The sequence below is a fragment of the Styela clava genome, chromosome 9, assembly GCF_964204865.1.
Source record: "Styela clava chromosome 9, kaStyClav1.hap1.2, whole genome shotgun sequence".
Lineage (NCBI taxonomy): Eukaryota > Metazoa > Chordata > Ascidiacea > Stolidobranchia > Styelidae > Styela > Styela clava.
In genome coordinates, this window is record NC_135258.1 from 12,422,307 (window position 1) to 12,439,255 (window position 16,949).

General features: G+C 34.6%; 2 protein-coding genes across 3 annotated transcripts; one reads left to right on the forward strand and one right to left on the reverse strand.

The window, feature by feature from the left end:
• Positions 1-945: 945 nt before the first annotated feature.
• Positions 946-4,990, reverse strand: LOC120339848 (uncharacterized). The gene is made up of 5 exons (XM_078116509.1): positions 4,608-4,990; positions 3,740-3,834; positions 2,698-2,865; positions 1,549-1,927; positions 946-1,249 (listed from the first exon to the last, which is right to left on the reverse strand). Exons 1-5 carry the CDS (start codon positions 4,698-4,700, stop codon positions 1,202-1,204), a joined length of 783 nt encoding a protein of 260 aa, XP_077972635.1. The 5' UTR covers positions 4,701-4,990; the 3' UTR covers positions 946-1,201.
• Positions 4,991-9,706: 4,716 nt separating this feature from the next.
• Positions 9,707-16,066, forward strand: LOC120339841 (uncharacterized). Of its 2 annotated transcripts, XM_039408050.2 has the most exons (9): positions 9,707-9,849; positions 10,121-10,252; positions 10,340-10,501; positions 11,045-11,167; positions 12,364-12,524; positions 12,830-13,010; positions 13,387-13,611; positions 14,402-14,589; positions 14,986-16,066. In XM_039408050.2, exons 2-9 carry the CDS (start codon positions 10,157-10,159, stop codon positions 15,923-15,925), a joined length of 2,076 nt encoding a protein of 691 aa, XP_039263984.2. In that variant the 5' UTR covers positions 9,707-9,849; positions 10,121-10,156; the 3' UTR covers positions 15,926-16,066. The 2 variants fall into 2 exon arrangements, with proteins under 2 accessions (XP_039263984.2, XP_039263985.2); XM_039408051.2 differs by lacking the exon at positions 10,340-10,501.
• Positions 16,067-16,949: the final 883 nt, after the last annotated feature.

Here is a 16,949-nt window from a genome sequence, read left to right on the forward strand (position 1 = left end):
AATTATAATTGAATTGTAGGCTCGATAAACGAGAAGCTGTTTAATATAATTTTAAGGATATAATAAAATTTTGTCTAAACGTGCCTCACGATAAATTCTGTTACATAAAAAATGTAATTTACTCCTCGAGCGTAGATTGTAAATAAAATTAATTCATCGCCAAATCCGCCGTTTGGATGTTTCCCCGGGCATAGACTTCCTTGTTTACTTTAGGACATTGGCCATTCAGCACGATGCAAAAATAAACGTAACAATGCCCCCTTTTGCATCCGCTCAGACACATTTCTCACTCATACAGATTTTCAAGCGTAGTCGTGAAAATTACCTCATTTTGGCGTTTTCGAATGATATTCGTTAGCTTTTAGTTGTTTTTCGGAAATTTAAATATAAATAAAATAAATCAATGATCACTTTGTCTTCCCAGAAGTTTCAGTTTAATTACAGTAGGCAAAAATTTGGTGTAGAAATGTCTTTGATAGACTAGGCTAAAATTCTTTACTTTAAAAAACAGATTGTTGAATGGTATGAATTAGAATGATAGTTTGAAACAAATACCTCGTTTTACAGGCAACAACTCGCCAAACCACTCTTAAAATACGCACCGAAAATTTTAAAATAGTAAAGTATGGGGAAAATTTTCCGGGCTCCATAGTCGACGGTTCATTCAATGGAGTACAATGGAACCGCCGTATTTTGCCGACCACTGGGATACGGAAACGATCGCATCTTACTGCAAAGATGAGTCCAGCAATCTTTTCGCGTGTGATAATCGCCTACGTGATTCAAACATACGAAAGCACACAGAGTACAGTAATCGAGTGCACGATGCGCCGAACAAAAACAGGTTTCAAGAAATCGCCCTCTATCACCCCTTCGACTTTTTCGCCTCCCTCTGTAGCGTTATCGTCCACCGGGGGCGATACCGCCCACATAGGAAATCACTGGTCCAGATGACGTTTTATATTGAATAAGTCCTAATTATTATTATCCATTCAAAATACAGTATAGCAAGCAGAAGCAATGAACAAATATCTTCAAATATCCGAAATCAAATTTTTTCATTTTAATAATATGCGTGAATTAGTTATAAATGATGACACCACTGAAGTTCCATGAAAAAATACATGATTGGTTTTTATCAAATTTCTAATCAGCCAATATATTTTCCAGTTTCATAGTATTGAATCGGGAGATATGGAATCTATCTCCATGACTTGGATCCTTTGTAGCAGGAACATCCGCAAGGCACCTGGAAGACACAATACAATAAGTTAAAAGAGAGTTTTTTCAAGAATATGTTACTGGAACAGATATCATGCCGTTAGAGGTTATACATATTATAGCAGAAGTACCGATATACCAAGGACTAACATGAGAGCCGGGATTATTTGCGTTTTCGTCGCAGCAATATGATTTAAGTGGTTCCTGATTATGATTTCATTTGCCAACTAACTTATGAGACAGCGTGGTTTCATCAATTATCTACAAACCCGGCTGATTTTCCGAAACGTTGCTTAATTAGAATATCACGAAAATGTATATTCGCACCTGTACTTTTACGGTGTCCTGGTAGTAGACGTCTTTGTATTTATAGCATGCTACAAACTTATGTAGGCACTTGCTCGTGTAACAATAGCATTTGCTGAAGATAGGTTTTGGATAGCCCGGTCGATAGCCACCTGGAGTCGATCCATGTGGAACTGATGATGGTACATAGCTACCTGAATTCGATCCATGTGGGAATGAATCCGATCCATAGCTACCTGAATTCGAGCCATGGGGGAATGAATTCGATCCATGTGGGAATGAATCCGATCCATAGCTACCTGAATTCGATCCATGGGGGAATGAATTCGATCCAACATAACTTCCAGTGCGTCGTTTATATCTACCGTTTAGCTGATGGCACGATTTTCCAGGATAATATCTGCAAGCATGAAAAAATATCAGGTATTCTCGTTATATATATCTGAATTCTGATGCATGTGTACATATGAATATAAACCACCTGCGTTATGTCCTCCAATTTCTCACTGAAACGGTTAAGCTTGAAGTTAATATTGAAGAAACATGGATTTTTTGACCAAAGGGAAAATTGCAAACAGCTTTGTTTTGTGATTTATTTCAACCCCATTTAAGCCGGAACCTCCATATGGTTTCGTAATTACAGCAGTAGAATTTCGATAGCGTCTTCCGATATTTATTTACTTATAATGGAATAGTGTGAGATTATAAAAACATTTCCAACCGCGATACACAGTACCAACTATTTAAAATAAAGTATGAAACAAATATGTCAACGATTTTTCCTTTGGTAAAAAATCCAATATTTTTTTGAATAGTAATATTTAAATGTCTTATTTCTAACGGTAGCTTCTTGTTGCCACTTTTTCAGTGAGAAATTGTCGAACACAGAGCATGATTAGTTGGTTTAAACTTATACATACAAGTGCATCGCGAATCAAATGAAGGCTTTATCGAAGTCTACTACATTCACTGGAATTAACTTGGGTAGGTACTTTTTCATGTAGGTATTTATTTTGCTCAGTATGTTCTGACTTGAGTCGTAGACAATGCCATATAAAAAATCACAAAGATTTCTTAAAGATTGTATAATATCAGTGCATTGTCACAATTCTTCTTGTTGTTTTTAAAATTCATAATCAATTCCACTTACAAATATGAAAATATTCTTACTCGCATTCTTTTGCCTTATAGGAGAACACTTTAGAAAGCTCCACTTTGCCATGGCATCTACTGGTTGCGTAGGAAAAATGGATATCACACGATTGGTCGGGGCAAGATTTGTCATAATATCCAAAATTTGGTTTCGGATTTGGACAATATCCTCGCTTTGCGTGCGCGCTGCAAACAATATCGGAAAAAATGTTAAACAAATCATGTTTATTATGAATTATACAAAACCACTTCTACGCATGACAAGTTCCCGATCCTAGCTCTGATCAGATATGCAATTGTTAAAAGCAACTCGGCGTTTTGGAGACCGTTAAACTCAGTAAAAGAAGGTGGTCATTTCCAAATATGGCATAAAAGGTCTGCATCGTTTTGAGAGAGAAAAAAATTTAAACTGTGACTACAGAACCTTGTGTGGCTGAGCTGAAGAGGTTCTAAAGAAACAATTGGCAACGTAAGGGGATTGGCCGAATTGGGCAAAGCCCACAGATCACACCCTTGACTGTTCACGAAAGAAATATCAGCAAAGGCTGATCTGTAGGAAGTGTGACGTTGAGGGGACACTTCGTTTACCTGTTTGAACCCCCAGATTTTTATCAGTGAGAATATTTGAAGGGCAATGTGTATTAGAACAATCTTGGCGAACTTAGGGGTGCAATTGCAGCAAAAATCATGCGTGACAATTTTGCGCAAAAGTTGCAAGTTCTGTCACCGATGCTGGGAGCTCATTCGGGACATATTTTAGAGTTAACATAACTTTTGTGCAAAGCGCCCAAGATTACTGAAACTTCTGGGGACAATCATACACAAACAAAAGTTCAAATGTAAACGAAAAATAATAAATTTTATTTTACTTTCGTAGAAATAGTTAGGAAATAATATATGGGTTCTGTTTTTGAGGGTCATCCAGTAATATTAAATAGAAAAGTTATATAAACAAACCCATTATTATCAAAACAGCATTTCTGAACGAAGTTACGTAGTTGAGATTAAGACAGTGCCCGAGTAATATAAAACAAAAATGATTGAAATAATCGATACTTACAACTTTAAACTTCGGCAATATTTTCTGTATGCTTTCTGAGTACCAGATGAATATCCTCCGCCATAGACGTAGCCGTAGAAGTACTTTTTACTAACCTTTTAAAAAAATGTTTTTTGTATTTGTATTACAAATTTTTAGCTACACTTACAACCTTTCAATCAGGTAGCTTGTTAAAAACAAGAATCAAATATTAAAATGAATCTTGTACCAATGTATAATAATAGTTGTTAGTTGGGATTGGGTTTTATCATAAACGAATAAATGTAAGCGATTGAGCATTACATTACAAGCAATCTATTTTTAACATTGTAAAATGCTTTGAATATTTTTTCAGATTCACTTATTGGAAGGTGTAATTTATTTGAACAAAGTTTTTAGACATAAATATAAAATAGAAACGACATAATATGTGTTGACTATGATTGACGTCAGTCGCATGATATTTTCGTAGCAAATAACGAAAAAAATGAGAAATTTGTTTATACGAGAAATGACCCTAATCTCAGAAATTATACAAATTGTTATTTTCCCAAAGAGATGATACCCAAAGTCAGGTGCTGTCACTCTGGCGTAAAAAAGATTTATCTCTAAGCAAGGTTACAGCCGATCACTGACAGAAAAGTCAAGATTACTGAAACCATGTAGATTAAAGGTGGTGCATTACGCGTTATTAAATGCCGACTAGCGCATTTAAAGTCAATGCGATCAAAAAAATACGACACGTTATAAGCTTGACACATACCTGAAGAAGGTAGATTGACAGAAAGTAAATAAAATATAACATTCAATCGAGTACGACAGCTGAAAACAAGTTTCTGAAGTTCATAATAACACGGTCCGTTTTAATATTCATATCTTACATACTAACCTTTTTCACGTAGCACTTTTTCGGTTGATTGTAGTAGTTGCCAAGCGCCAATGCACATAGTGCGAATAAAAACAAGAGTCGAACAAGCATCATCTTTTTTGCAGCTATTGACTCGATCGCTTTTTATCGAATTCGTAGAAGGTGGAAGAATACTTTGCAATGGCAGAACGGTTCAATTGATGCCATTTATATACTTTTTACATCAATCTTTTACATTAACCATAACCGAATAAAAACGTCGACCAATGATTTGCAAGCATTTTTCACAACAAAAACTTGCCCGTGCAGTATCGTCTCACAAAGTTATTTGTATCCGCGGTCGTTGATGAGTGAAAGTATGCATTCTTTTCGGTATAAATAAATTACGTATTTCACCCCGGAGACCAACTCCCATCAAATAACCGTTGCAAAATTGGCCTATTCTTCTGTTAGTTTAAAGTGTTTTCTCTGATTAATACAATAAGCGACTAAGGGTTGGAATATCTTTCATCATTCCGGTTAGACAAAATTCAGCCGATTTGTTGAACTCAATGGCGAGATAGAGATCACTTGTCCATTGTGGTTACAAGTTTAAGTTTTAGTTGCAATCGAAATCCTGAGCCGATAGAGGAATATCAATAGACCTTAACTATAGATCAGTTATTTTCCAATATATTATTATGGAAAATTTTTTAAATAAATTGGGATATTTTACCTGACGTCTCATTTTTATTTTTCATTATTGAAAAATCATGCTTATTTAATGTTATTCCTGTCTGCGTGTTCTTGAGTTTCAAAAAAACATGTAATGATGATTTGACTTTTTAATCACATTTAACTTATAAATAATCGTCAATATTTCTCCAAATGCAGAGTTCGTTGGAGTTTACTTAAAACAAGAAAACCACAAGATCAAATTAATGCAAAGTCATTGAGCCGGGAGCTAGGAAACTTAATTATGAGGTAATTTTTAAGTTTATCCAACTAGATGAAACTAAAAATATTTGGACCGAGTTGAATAATTACCACGAATCAGCACAGAACACATTTACACGTACTTTTAAAAAAAAGAGGGGGTATACTCGAAATAAAAAAAAAACATGAAAAATGATAGAAGGAAAACAAAGATTCGAATATTTTATATAACGGTTGCTGTTGGTGTTGAAGTTGAATAAATCATATTTAAATTCTGTATTTCTGATTTTGTAGGACCAACCGGATTTTTTCTCAGATTTAATACATAATCAATATGAGTTTAACTTATCATGAATATAAATAGTCAAATATATAAGAATACAATGCGAGTCGTCGTTTATGGGTTGGTTATCACTGTCAGCGGAAATCTACTATATTTAAGTAAAAAAAGTAGTCAAAAGGACAAACATGAGAAAAGATGAAGAGGTCTGAAGACTTGAATGTTTTTAAATATCTCGGCATAAATATAAGTAATTCATATATTAAAAGAAAGTTTGGTGGTGGACAGCCCAATCAAAATTTCTGAACATGCAATAAATCATCAGTTACTGTTTCATCCAATATGAAACAGTAAAAATTATTTCATTTCTATCAAAAGGCATCTATTAAGTTTTATATAACATGTTCACTGGTCTAGCTAATACTGGTTCTATCCGGTTCATCACGGGTATTTAGAATTAAAATAAAGCAATGTATTTTCAGCTTGTTTTGTAGATGTTCCCACCGCGCAATGCTGTATACATGTTTAAAATATAAAAACCACGCTGCATCAGTAGAAATACAACAAGAATTACAAGTTCTTGTAATCTTTATATTAGATCTTAATCATTTAGAGTGATTAAGCATTCAAATTTTTTAATTAATGTTTCCTCGCCCCACAAAGTGTAATCGTTTATGTTTAGTAGATGCGATTATCTGATTATCAATGCATTTCTAGTTCCCGTATGTAACAAAACATTTATTTTAGATTGTTGAAGACACGAACTAAAAATTGAGGTTTTGAAAATCGTGATTGGACGACAACTCTTGCTTGAATACTTCACTTTTAGTTCAAAATTGGAACAGTGGTAATTCGATTTCTATAATCAAGTATGACTAAGCATACATAAATGCTTCATTTTAGTCAGACATATAGAAAACTGCGTGATCCTTTTTTTGTATAGATTTAAAAAACTAATTGCAATGAATGTTCCACATTGTGCGATATAAATCATACATATATAAATAAAAGAAATGCATCCTTTATCATCTGTCTCTCATCAACGAAAAAATATCGTAGACTGTCATTAAAAATAAATAATCTCGCCATGTTATTATGCGATGTGGATACTGTTAAACAAAGTACGATTTTTGAAATGTGTAATGAACTTAACAGGTCCTTGAGCAACGTCAAACGAAGTAGAAACACCAGTTTGATCAAATATTAACTTGTAAATTTCCACAGAATTGATTTTGACAAAGATTACCCGTAAATGGCACGCACGACAGACCTTTGGACAAGTTTATTCTTTGTTTCTTATCTGTTTATCAATAATTTTCTAATCACACACAAACGCGCGCGAAAATCAAAAAGTTTCCACTAAATAGAGAATCAGAAACCAGTTATCGCCCTCAAACTTAATATAAATTTCTTTCAGTCCTTCAATAATTAGGTACATAAATTGGGTGTTTAATGTTTATAAACTGCTTTGGATGCTGAAACAGGTTTTCAGGATCAAGCTGATCATTCCGAGGCAAAAGTTTCCAATGAACTATGAATGTAGTACCTGCAAAAGCGTTCAAATAATGTCCTCTGTTTTGATAACCGACATAGGTCATGTCATGGGTGATTCATCACACCTTTTTTACACCCACTCGTTAATGATGTTGTTTTTCTCATTCTTAATTGCAAAAACTTCTTCTTTCGTGTGAATTGTTTATTACTGATTTAATAATGAAATGCGCTAGAATACAAAGGTGAACATGGATGGACTTTTATAGATATCGGCTCATGTCCCGCACTTGAACATGTTCAAACAACCTAAGAAACTTTTCCCGCTAATCCGCCTCATCAATATTGCTCTAAAAGTCAAGAGTGGTGGAACGACAAGACAAAAAGTTTTTAAATAAGAGAATGAATAAGTATGAAAACATCTGTCTTTTTTAAAATGTTTAATGATGGTGTATTACGGTTATATTTTGCTAGGCCCAACGTAGTTAAAGTATATTTAGATAAGATCTTGGATATATTATAATTTACATACGAATTTCTGAATAATAACGAGAATCCGACGTATGAAACAAACAATGACGATCAGTTTGCAGTAAATTCAGCCACAAAGCCCTAAGAAACTTGTAAGAAGAGACCAAAATATCATACAGGAATCGCTTTCCTTGTACCATGTGTTGTTACAAAATAAAATTGTGTTTCGTCTTTCAGACACCAATTCATAAATATTGACATAACCATAAATTTCCAGAAATAAATGTTTGTTCCGTTATCATGTATAACGAATAAGGTGGCTACCGAAGAAGCCTTGAAATATGTATCAATTGCCTCGTTAGAACCACAATCTCGAAACTGGAAAACAGAACGGCACTCATAGCAGCATTACAGAGCGTTTATTCCATAATTTTATAATTATGTAAGAACGGTATTTCTGATACAATAACGTCTTGTCATGGTTTCGGTGGAAGATTCAAGATTCTTATCATAACTCTATTTATAAATTATAAACAATAGAACATGGTCGGAAAATAATTTGTTGAACGATTACCCATTTTCGACCTTTCTCAGAAATAGGCCCATGCAAAGAATTCGGCAATGAGATATTCTTCACCAAGCAATGGCAATGATTGAGCAATTTTTACCAATCCATCTGGTACATTTGATTACTTGTAGACCTATACACGATTCATTTTATTTTAATAGGATAAAAACGGTAAAATATTTAATTTGAATATCGGAAATAAAAAGCTCGTTATAATCTGATGGACACAAATTTTTTATCAACGAAAAAGTCTTAAAGCACCTTTGATGATACAAATTAGGATATTATGACTAGGATATAAAGAAAGAATCAAAAAGTTTCACAATACGTTACAAAATTTAGGTAAAAGGCCGTTTTATCATCGAAAAAACGACTCAAGTCCAACACCAAAAATGTATTGGCTATAAACGTACTTATATTCGCAACTAGCATATATTTTTCATAGCTGCCTATAAATCAACCTGCATTTGTATACTGCCCGAGAACCTAACAACTCTAATATAATAACTAGAATATCGGTTAGAAACCGAAGACTTATCGATCGGAGGTTAGGGGACCCCCCAAAACAGTTGTCTTACTTCATAGTGACACCGTGTGTCCATCACTAATTAATTAATAACTCGCTAATTATAAGACATAATCCATCCAAAATCAATTGGCTTCTGATCCGAGCTATGATGAATGCACATGCAAAATTTGGAGCAGATTCAACCTCGCTTTCGTGAGATATCGCGTGCATCTAACACACAGACAAACAGACAGACAAATACCTATCAACATACTTACCGATCTTAAGATCGATAAGTAATTATGCCTTATCAAACGTATCACTTGCTACATTAATTTTAAATGTAAATCTATATTTTTCAAATTTACTATTAGCCAGATAACACTATAATTCTTAATTAATCATGGTGTATAATATATGATACTATTTGCACAGTCACCTTCAAACGCACATCGATACACGTATATGCATACATTTTGTGCCGGAAGATATATAGAAGCAGAGCCAAGGTTTTTAATGAAATGAATTGCGTCGAAAAAAATTCATTTTATCTTTTTTATTGAATATAAGTAAATAACTTTGAATTATGGAAAAGATTTTGACTGTACGAAAATTATTCAAATTAGTAAATTGCCTAATATTTCGAATGGTACCGTGTTTCCACAAGAGTACGGGTTCACGCAGGACAAGGACACAATATTACACTAAAATAACTAATGAAAACTCCAACTAATGCGTGAAAAATTCATGGAGTTGTGTTTGTCGCGCATGAATTAGCAATGAGTTTATCGCGGATGAAGAATTTTCCTCATTTCCTTTGCCCGGTTACATAGTCTGTGAATCGACGAAAAGTCAGTGGGATCAATCTAGTGGCGTCGAGTTATAATACAAATGTACAGGATAGAAACGCTAAAATAATACTTGGCTACAGCTACTGAGGTAGACGATAATACTACTTGGGAATACAAATCTTTCCGGCGAAGCTCAGTCATAGAAAACCAAGTCATTTAAAAAACTTGGACATGCAAAGGTAAATATACAGGTAGAGTTGTTTGTAGTGATGAATATTAATATTTATAATATATTTAATAAGATGAAAACCAAATAATGTTTTTTACCTACTACGATAAAATTTTAGGAAGGATAGATACGGATATTATGATGTTTCTGATAATATGATATATATATATATATATTTAGACATATCGCAGACGAAAAATCGGAGTCTACTAATTTGAATGTAAAATATATTTACTTCAACACTAAACTGAACATAAAATTTCGTTTTTCACACTTTAAAGGAGGAGCCTAACAAACTACACAACTCTGAAGCATAAATGATGGATGGCAGTGGAGGGCACACTGACGTCACGGAAATGAACTCACAACAAGTGTTTGGTCCTGTTGGAGCGAAGGAAGGCGGTTGCCCTGGAGTAAGTTACATCCGCTATTGCCTTTTAGTCAGTGTACATTAATCAGACTTCTTTATCAAATTAAAACACATACTTTCAATCATGCAGTGGACACCGGCAAGAATGTTCTTGGAAGTATTCCTGGTACTGATGCTGGTAGTAAACTTGTTTTCTGCATTTGTGATATTTACTACAAAATCAACATTGAATTTTCATAGTACTTTCAATAAAGTTTGCATTCTGATGATTAATTTTTCTGGTATAGCACTGGTAAGTTAATTTTATACACCGTTTAGTTTGTACTAGACACAGCAATCAATTTGTGCTAAAATCAAAACGATCCGAGAAAGTTTTTTTTGTCTTTCGCGTAAATAATTGATTGAAAATGTGTTACGCATATCTAATCAAGGAAATGCATTTAGCAATGAACCTAAAGACATTTTTTGGGTGGTGAGAACACGCCATGCCATACACCAGGATGCCGATAATCATTTTTTCCAGTGCACGATCCACGGGTTTTCCATTATGCCAAATAAACTTATCAGTTGTGGATGACTACGCTAACTAGAATTCTGATGGCATACGAGGCGTCAACGTGATCATAAACATTATTTTTCAATCCGCTATAAAATAGGTACATGACCAAGTACGGTAATTATTATTAGTTGAATATTACCAAACATATAAATCCATCCCCCAAAAAGGTCAAATTATACTTGTGGGGTCGTTATTACATGTTTAAAAACCAGTGATCTAGAGTTTTAGTTTGGATGGAGTCAAAATTCAGATTTACTAATTCTTCTATTCATTCAGTGCTCTCATTTTTCGTTTCTACCGTTGCTGTTCAGTCCCATGATGACTCAAAACACCGATACTAATGGATTTCATCGATATATAGATTTGGCAACAACCGTTAGTTTCAACGTTCAGGATCAGGTATCAAAACTAAGCTTATAATACCACGTGACGATACTAAGAAACCCTAGTACTGTGTTTTCCGAACCCGAGGCCGCGGACTCAAATGTGTCCATTGAGGGCCCTGTTGATCACTATTAGTTAGTTTCCCGCTTTCATGGCAAAGCGAAAGCGAGTATTCATGAAGACAATTATTTCCTGATGCCCATTTTGACAAAATAGCGAAACAAGTTCAGACGCGGGGTTCTAATTAAATGTTGCAAATAGCGGTAAATGATATTTTTATAGTCGTTCTGGTAAATATCGATGATATCAAAGTTTATTTAATTCTAATGCCCTAGCCTAGATCCACCGCGGATCAATCAACCTCGTAACTGTTCCGCGGTCAATAAAGGTTGGAAAACACTGTCCTAGTAGCCTACAACGAACTGTGTTCCAATTTTCAAAATATTGCAAATCGGACCTCGGAAATGTGGATACTTTTTACGGTACGGTCTAGCGTCTGACTGCTCTGGTCCAGTTATGCTTATATCAGTAGTAGTAGTAACAATCACACATTACACAATACGTCTATGAATGTGTATGGTACACTCGTTGGCCAGTACAGGCTAAAATGTTTGTTTTCTATGGCTCCACAAACAAATTTTTAAATTTCGAGTATCATTATATTTAAATTTGTATTTGCAGAATACCAGTAAATTTGGGAAAAATCATCAAATTACCTATATATATATTCTATATACCAATTTTTAACTGTATGATTGTAGTTTGGGTGCAGGCATATATATATGTCTCATATACCCTAAGTATAACTTGTGTGTAATACATTATTTGAGGATGTTACCCGCGCTTGCGTTCTATTATTTAAAGGATGACACAATTTACATATCCCACCTTCCAAAACGTAAAGGATTATTTCCTGTGGTCGTCTGGTAAAGCTCGTACAACCTTTGTTTATCGTTTCATGCATTGCTAAAAATTCAGTAACTTTACTAGGAAGCTATTGTAATCGGGGTTATTACGACTAATTGATTTGTGAAATGTAAGTGTTTTCTGAGCCCTGGTATTTCTAATGCCTATATAGTTGATTGTGAAATTAGTATTCATATGAATTTTCCGTATTCTTTGACATTGCTATATAATCATGAATAAATGTTGTTTTCAGTAATGATTTTCGGAATAGTATTGGACCAGCAAACAAGTTTAACTTATTTCAGGCGAAGACAGAACTGCAATGGTGCAATGTATCGGAAACTGCGTCATGCAAATGGTCCGGATTCAGTTTTACTTTCCTTGTTTTCTCACCTTTGGCTATACTTGTTGCAATGAGTGCTGATCGTGTGGTGGCAACATACTGCTGGAAAACTTATAAATTTCGGTAAGTCAGATATGCCAGAAAGTATTCCTCGAATGGCATTTATTTTGTTTCAGAAAAAACTCTCTGTATGACCAACGGATTCGAAACATGCTGCTTAGAGCAGCAGTAATAATAGAGTGGATATGATGTCAACTTCGCGGTCATTTAATTGAAGGTTGCACGAAAAGTATATATTTTGAGGAATATGAACCAAGTATTTGTTCGTCTATTTATCAGTTATGCCATAAGCTTGAATAAAATCCCCGCTCAGAAAACTTAACTATCAAGATAATCAAAATACCGCATAAATTGCTATTGATCAACAGAGGCCATGCTGTGTCATCATTCAGACTGACGGTGTTGATAGGTTTTCTGGCAACTCTTTGTCTCATTTCTGTACTTCCTTTTCTTAACATCGGAGCTACGTATAAATATGACAGTATACTTCTGGTGTGTGTACTCCCCCGTGATCCTGACTCTGCTTTGACAAGGACGTTTGCTTTAATTGTAAGTATACATACTTGCTGGGTATTTCTCCCAGGAACCAACTATTATAATGAATGATATTGAAAATATTCTAATTCACGGAGCACAACGCATGATGCCTGAAATTGAATTTATTCAAGAATCATGTCCACCACTCCACTCAGAAATAAAACCTAGTTAGATGATGAAAAAAGTAAAAAAAATTCAGTCTTTCCAGGATAATATTTGCGTAAAATGGTTCGCAGTGCAAATGTAAAAACAACGCAAAAGCAAATTACCCTCCAATGTAATAAACCTCATCAGAGGTTCAGAAAAAGAAAAAAAAATTATGTTTTAAATTACAACCTATTTTTCGCAAAATGCAAATTCGCGAATTGAAATTTACTTTTTTTGACAGGTTACCACGTTTATTGCAATTTTACTGTTTTTCTTAATATTGGCGGGATGTCTTACGTTGTCAGCTGTATATTTGAATTCAAACCCTCGATTCGTATCCAGTAACATCGGATCTTCTCTAGTATTTGGTCGATTTGGTGTCGTCAAAAGTGAAGGTTGGAAGCGAGTTAGTCGACTGACGCTTGCTGTTTCGTGTCTTGGACTCGCGTCATTCATTCCACTTTTGGTAAGGACATCATTGGTAAATAATGAATGTACAGTGACATCACAACAGTAACGTGGGGCACAGCAGCACAAACCTCTTCATTATAGGATCCTATCAATTACACCTTTACTGCCTCATAATGTGTTCACTTATCATTTGAATTTAAGGCAGTTAGTACCCCACACTTCGATTTTTTGGATCTAATCTATATACTACAATATTCGCGAAGGTTTTACCCGAATCTATGCACATAAGTCCCAAGTTCATGCCGGCAAATCTCCAAGCATCTTGGGCTTTGGGTACAGGCTTTGAGTATTTTCTCAATAACTTTACATCCACATGCGAGCCGCAAGTTATTCAGAATCCTAGTTAAACTAAAAACCACGCAAAAACCAATTTCTACAAGATAAAATTGGTACAAAGGCGAGTGGGAACAAACAGAAATTTGAATATATATACTAATTTATAAATATGGGCAGGAGTGGATGTTTGTGAATGCAGTCAATAATAAAAAGCGATGTATGGTCATGAGTATATATAATAGTGCAAAGTTATAATCGCCAATATTTGTAAATTTCCACAGGCCCTATTGTAGTAATCAATTCATGGTTGAGAGTAATCCATTTGTTAACAAATGTGCACGGACGTACATAAACACTGTGTATATATATATAGGTACTGTCATAACTGTATTTCCCGTTGATACAGCTTTGTCTCTGCTCTAACTAAGTTAGATGCATGGAAAAACGTGTGTGCCAATCCTTACATTAATTTTGAAAGATTAATTTGAAATGTATTGAATAAATTTCAGGCAATTTCATTTTATCGTCTATTTCACGAGTTGGATGAAACGAAACGTGAAAACATGGACATTGCAACAACTGTATTTCTTCTTTTGGTACCTTGTCTAAATCCAGTTATCTACATAGGATTTTCCAGAGATTACAAAAATCGAGCAATCCGAATTTTATCATGGATAAAACCGAAGCGATTCAGAAGGTCGGTTACAATTATTACATCAGGGTTTATATAGCACTACTATATCGGACTCAAGCAAACATAAAAATTGATGATATATACTTTTTTTTAACAGCGTTAAAAATTATCATTATATAAATGAGGCGTTGGTTCGAACTGAAAGAAAAAGAATTTGCTGCTTACATATAATACTAAAGGCCGTGAAAATTTGTATATTTTCATTGTAATATTATCATAAAGTATTGAAATGTTCGTAAAAAAAAAGATTGGCGTTCCAGCGACATCTTTCATCCTGTCGAAAATCTGAAATCGATTGAGTCCAATTATTGAAAAATTACTTATTGTGATTCACTCATTTATAATCTCTTACAAACCCACTGCAAATTCTAAGCTAATTAATTTGTTCTTTATCCGCAGTAATATATCAAGCACGATGGATCATCGTATAGATAGCAACTGGGATTCAGAAGCTGAAATGCTTCCGAATCATCGAAATATTGGCACCGACTTCATAAATACCTCGCAAATTAATGCCGATGTATCTATCAGCCCTATTCCTGCCAATATCATTAGAAGAACCTCACATAATTCCGGCGCAAGTCGTGAATTGGTAGAGCCAGAAAGAAGAATTCGAGGGGAAAGGCATTATTCTCCACAGTCCGACGGAACGAGGGTAAATGCTATTGTTAGTCCTAACCTGATACCCGATAGAAAACCTACAGAATTTCATATTTATGAGCATAATGGAATCACTCATATGAATCCTTCCGTATCTGGCAGTGGTTCATCAGAGTCATATCGTCAAGGTAATATCAATTCAGTTGGGACTTCGCACGAAAGTATATTTCAAACTCCAAAGCCACGTTTCGGAAAAAAAATGTCAACAGAAGCTATAGACTTTTTTCAGAACGCTCCACGTTACTTAAAATTCTCCAATCATAACTGGGAAATACCGAAACAGAATAGACGAAACTCCGGTAAAGTTCCCGAGTATCATTATCACCATCATTTGCATATCTATCCATCAACTCAAGATCAGAAATTTCTGTCAGAACATTCAAAGCAATACGGGTATAGTCAACATGAAATAGAAGCCGTAGCTAGCAGCAACCCCCAATTTGGCTTGAATTCGCATTTCTACCAAGGCTATGACGAAAGACGAAGAAAAAAATCTGGAGAAAACAGTAGAATGGATCGACATTATAGGAAAAACCGTCGCCGAACGTTGCATGGGGAAGCCTCCCTTTTTCTATCTTCGGACAACTTGGTATGGCCTGAAAATGTTACAACCAATGATCCATCGCCTTCAAAAAAATATAAACGCGGATTACGAGAAAATAATATGCCGAATAAATGAAATACTGATATTTAAACAATTGTGTGGACGCAAATTCTGAAATTTACACAGGGCTGCCATAAAGTCTATATTTCTAAGAATATCCTTATTTTGAAATGTGTCCTTATTTTTGTTTTATTTTAGGGTAGAGGTTCTTATACCGGGTACTTAGATTGATCAATTCTAATGATTTATTTGCTAAAAATGATATTTGAACCTCATTGATTGCACTCGCATTCATGACGTAATAACAGCAAATCAATTGCCACAATGACAAAACAATTGCCTACTGGCAAAGAACAGTCCGCGTAACTTGAATCAAAATACAGTAGTGAATCAGAGCTTTGCAGTTGACGAGTAGAATTATTCAAGATCTGATAGATTTGGTGAGTTTAGAAGTAACCTACTGGCGTTCTGAGCGACTGCCTTTTCACCAAGAATTTCAGAACGTGTCGATTTTATTACTAGTCGATATTCAGTGCGCTGGGCAAATCAAAAAACGAATCCCATGCAGTCATCAGAATATTTGAAATAAATTAAGTAATAGCCTTCTAGAGAAAAATTTAATCTTCAAGCCCTGAAAATTTTAAACAGATTAGTCCAGTAATCAAAGAGAAAAGTGACTTTTTAAAAACGTGTCAAAGAACAAGCATAAGAACAACAAAAATACCGAAACGATTGTTATGTCCAAAAACGTGTCCGCAGTTATACTTTAAATTTAGTTTAGATCTGTAACTTCATAAGAGATAAAATGGGTAAACGTAAAATCATTAACCGTGTTGATTATGATATTCTACAGGTGAAAGTGAACTTAAAAGTGAGATGGAACAGATAGTTTGTACTTTGTAGGAATAAAGAACTACTGAAGCAAATCCTGCATAATGCAGAGTATGATTAGACACGGATCGCACTGGCATGAATACATATTGTTTATTACATTTCGTTCTTTGTTATCTTATTAATACGTTTCCCTGATGTCCTTATTTTTGAGTTCGTATCAATGGCAGCCCTGCCATAACGTATGAAAATCCTACTCAAGTAGAAT

Excerpts from the sequence above, each read along its gene's own strand:
- LOC120339841 (XM_039408050.2), top strand. The coding sequence starts at position 10,157 with ATGATGGATGGCAGTGGAGGGCACACTGACGTCACGGAAATGAACTCA. Across the intron at positions 10,502-11,044 it reads ATTTTTCTGGTATAGCACTG|TGCTCTCATTTTTCGTTTCT; the intron begins GTAAGTTAATTT and ends CTATTCATTCAG. Across the intron at positions 13,011-13,386 it reads CAAGGACGTTTGCTTTAATT|GTTACCACGTTTATTGCAAT; the intron begins GTAAGTATACAT and ends TTTTTTTGACAG.
- LOC120339848 (XM_078116509.1), bottom strand. The coding sequence starts at position 4,700 with ATGATGCTTGTTCGACTCTTGTTTTTATTCGCACTATGTGCATTGGCG. Across the intron at positions 3,835-4,607 it reads AAAAGTGCTACGTGAAAAAG|GTTAGTAAAAAGTACTTCTA; the intron begins GTTAGTATGTAA and ends TTTTTTTAAAAG. Across the intron at positions 2,866-3,739 it reads TATTGCCGAAGTTTAAAGTT|CGCGCACGCAAAGCGAGGAT; the intron begins GTAAGTATCGAT and ends TATTGTTTGCAG.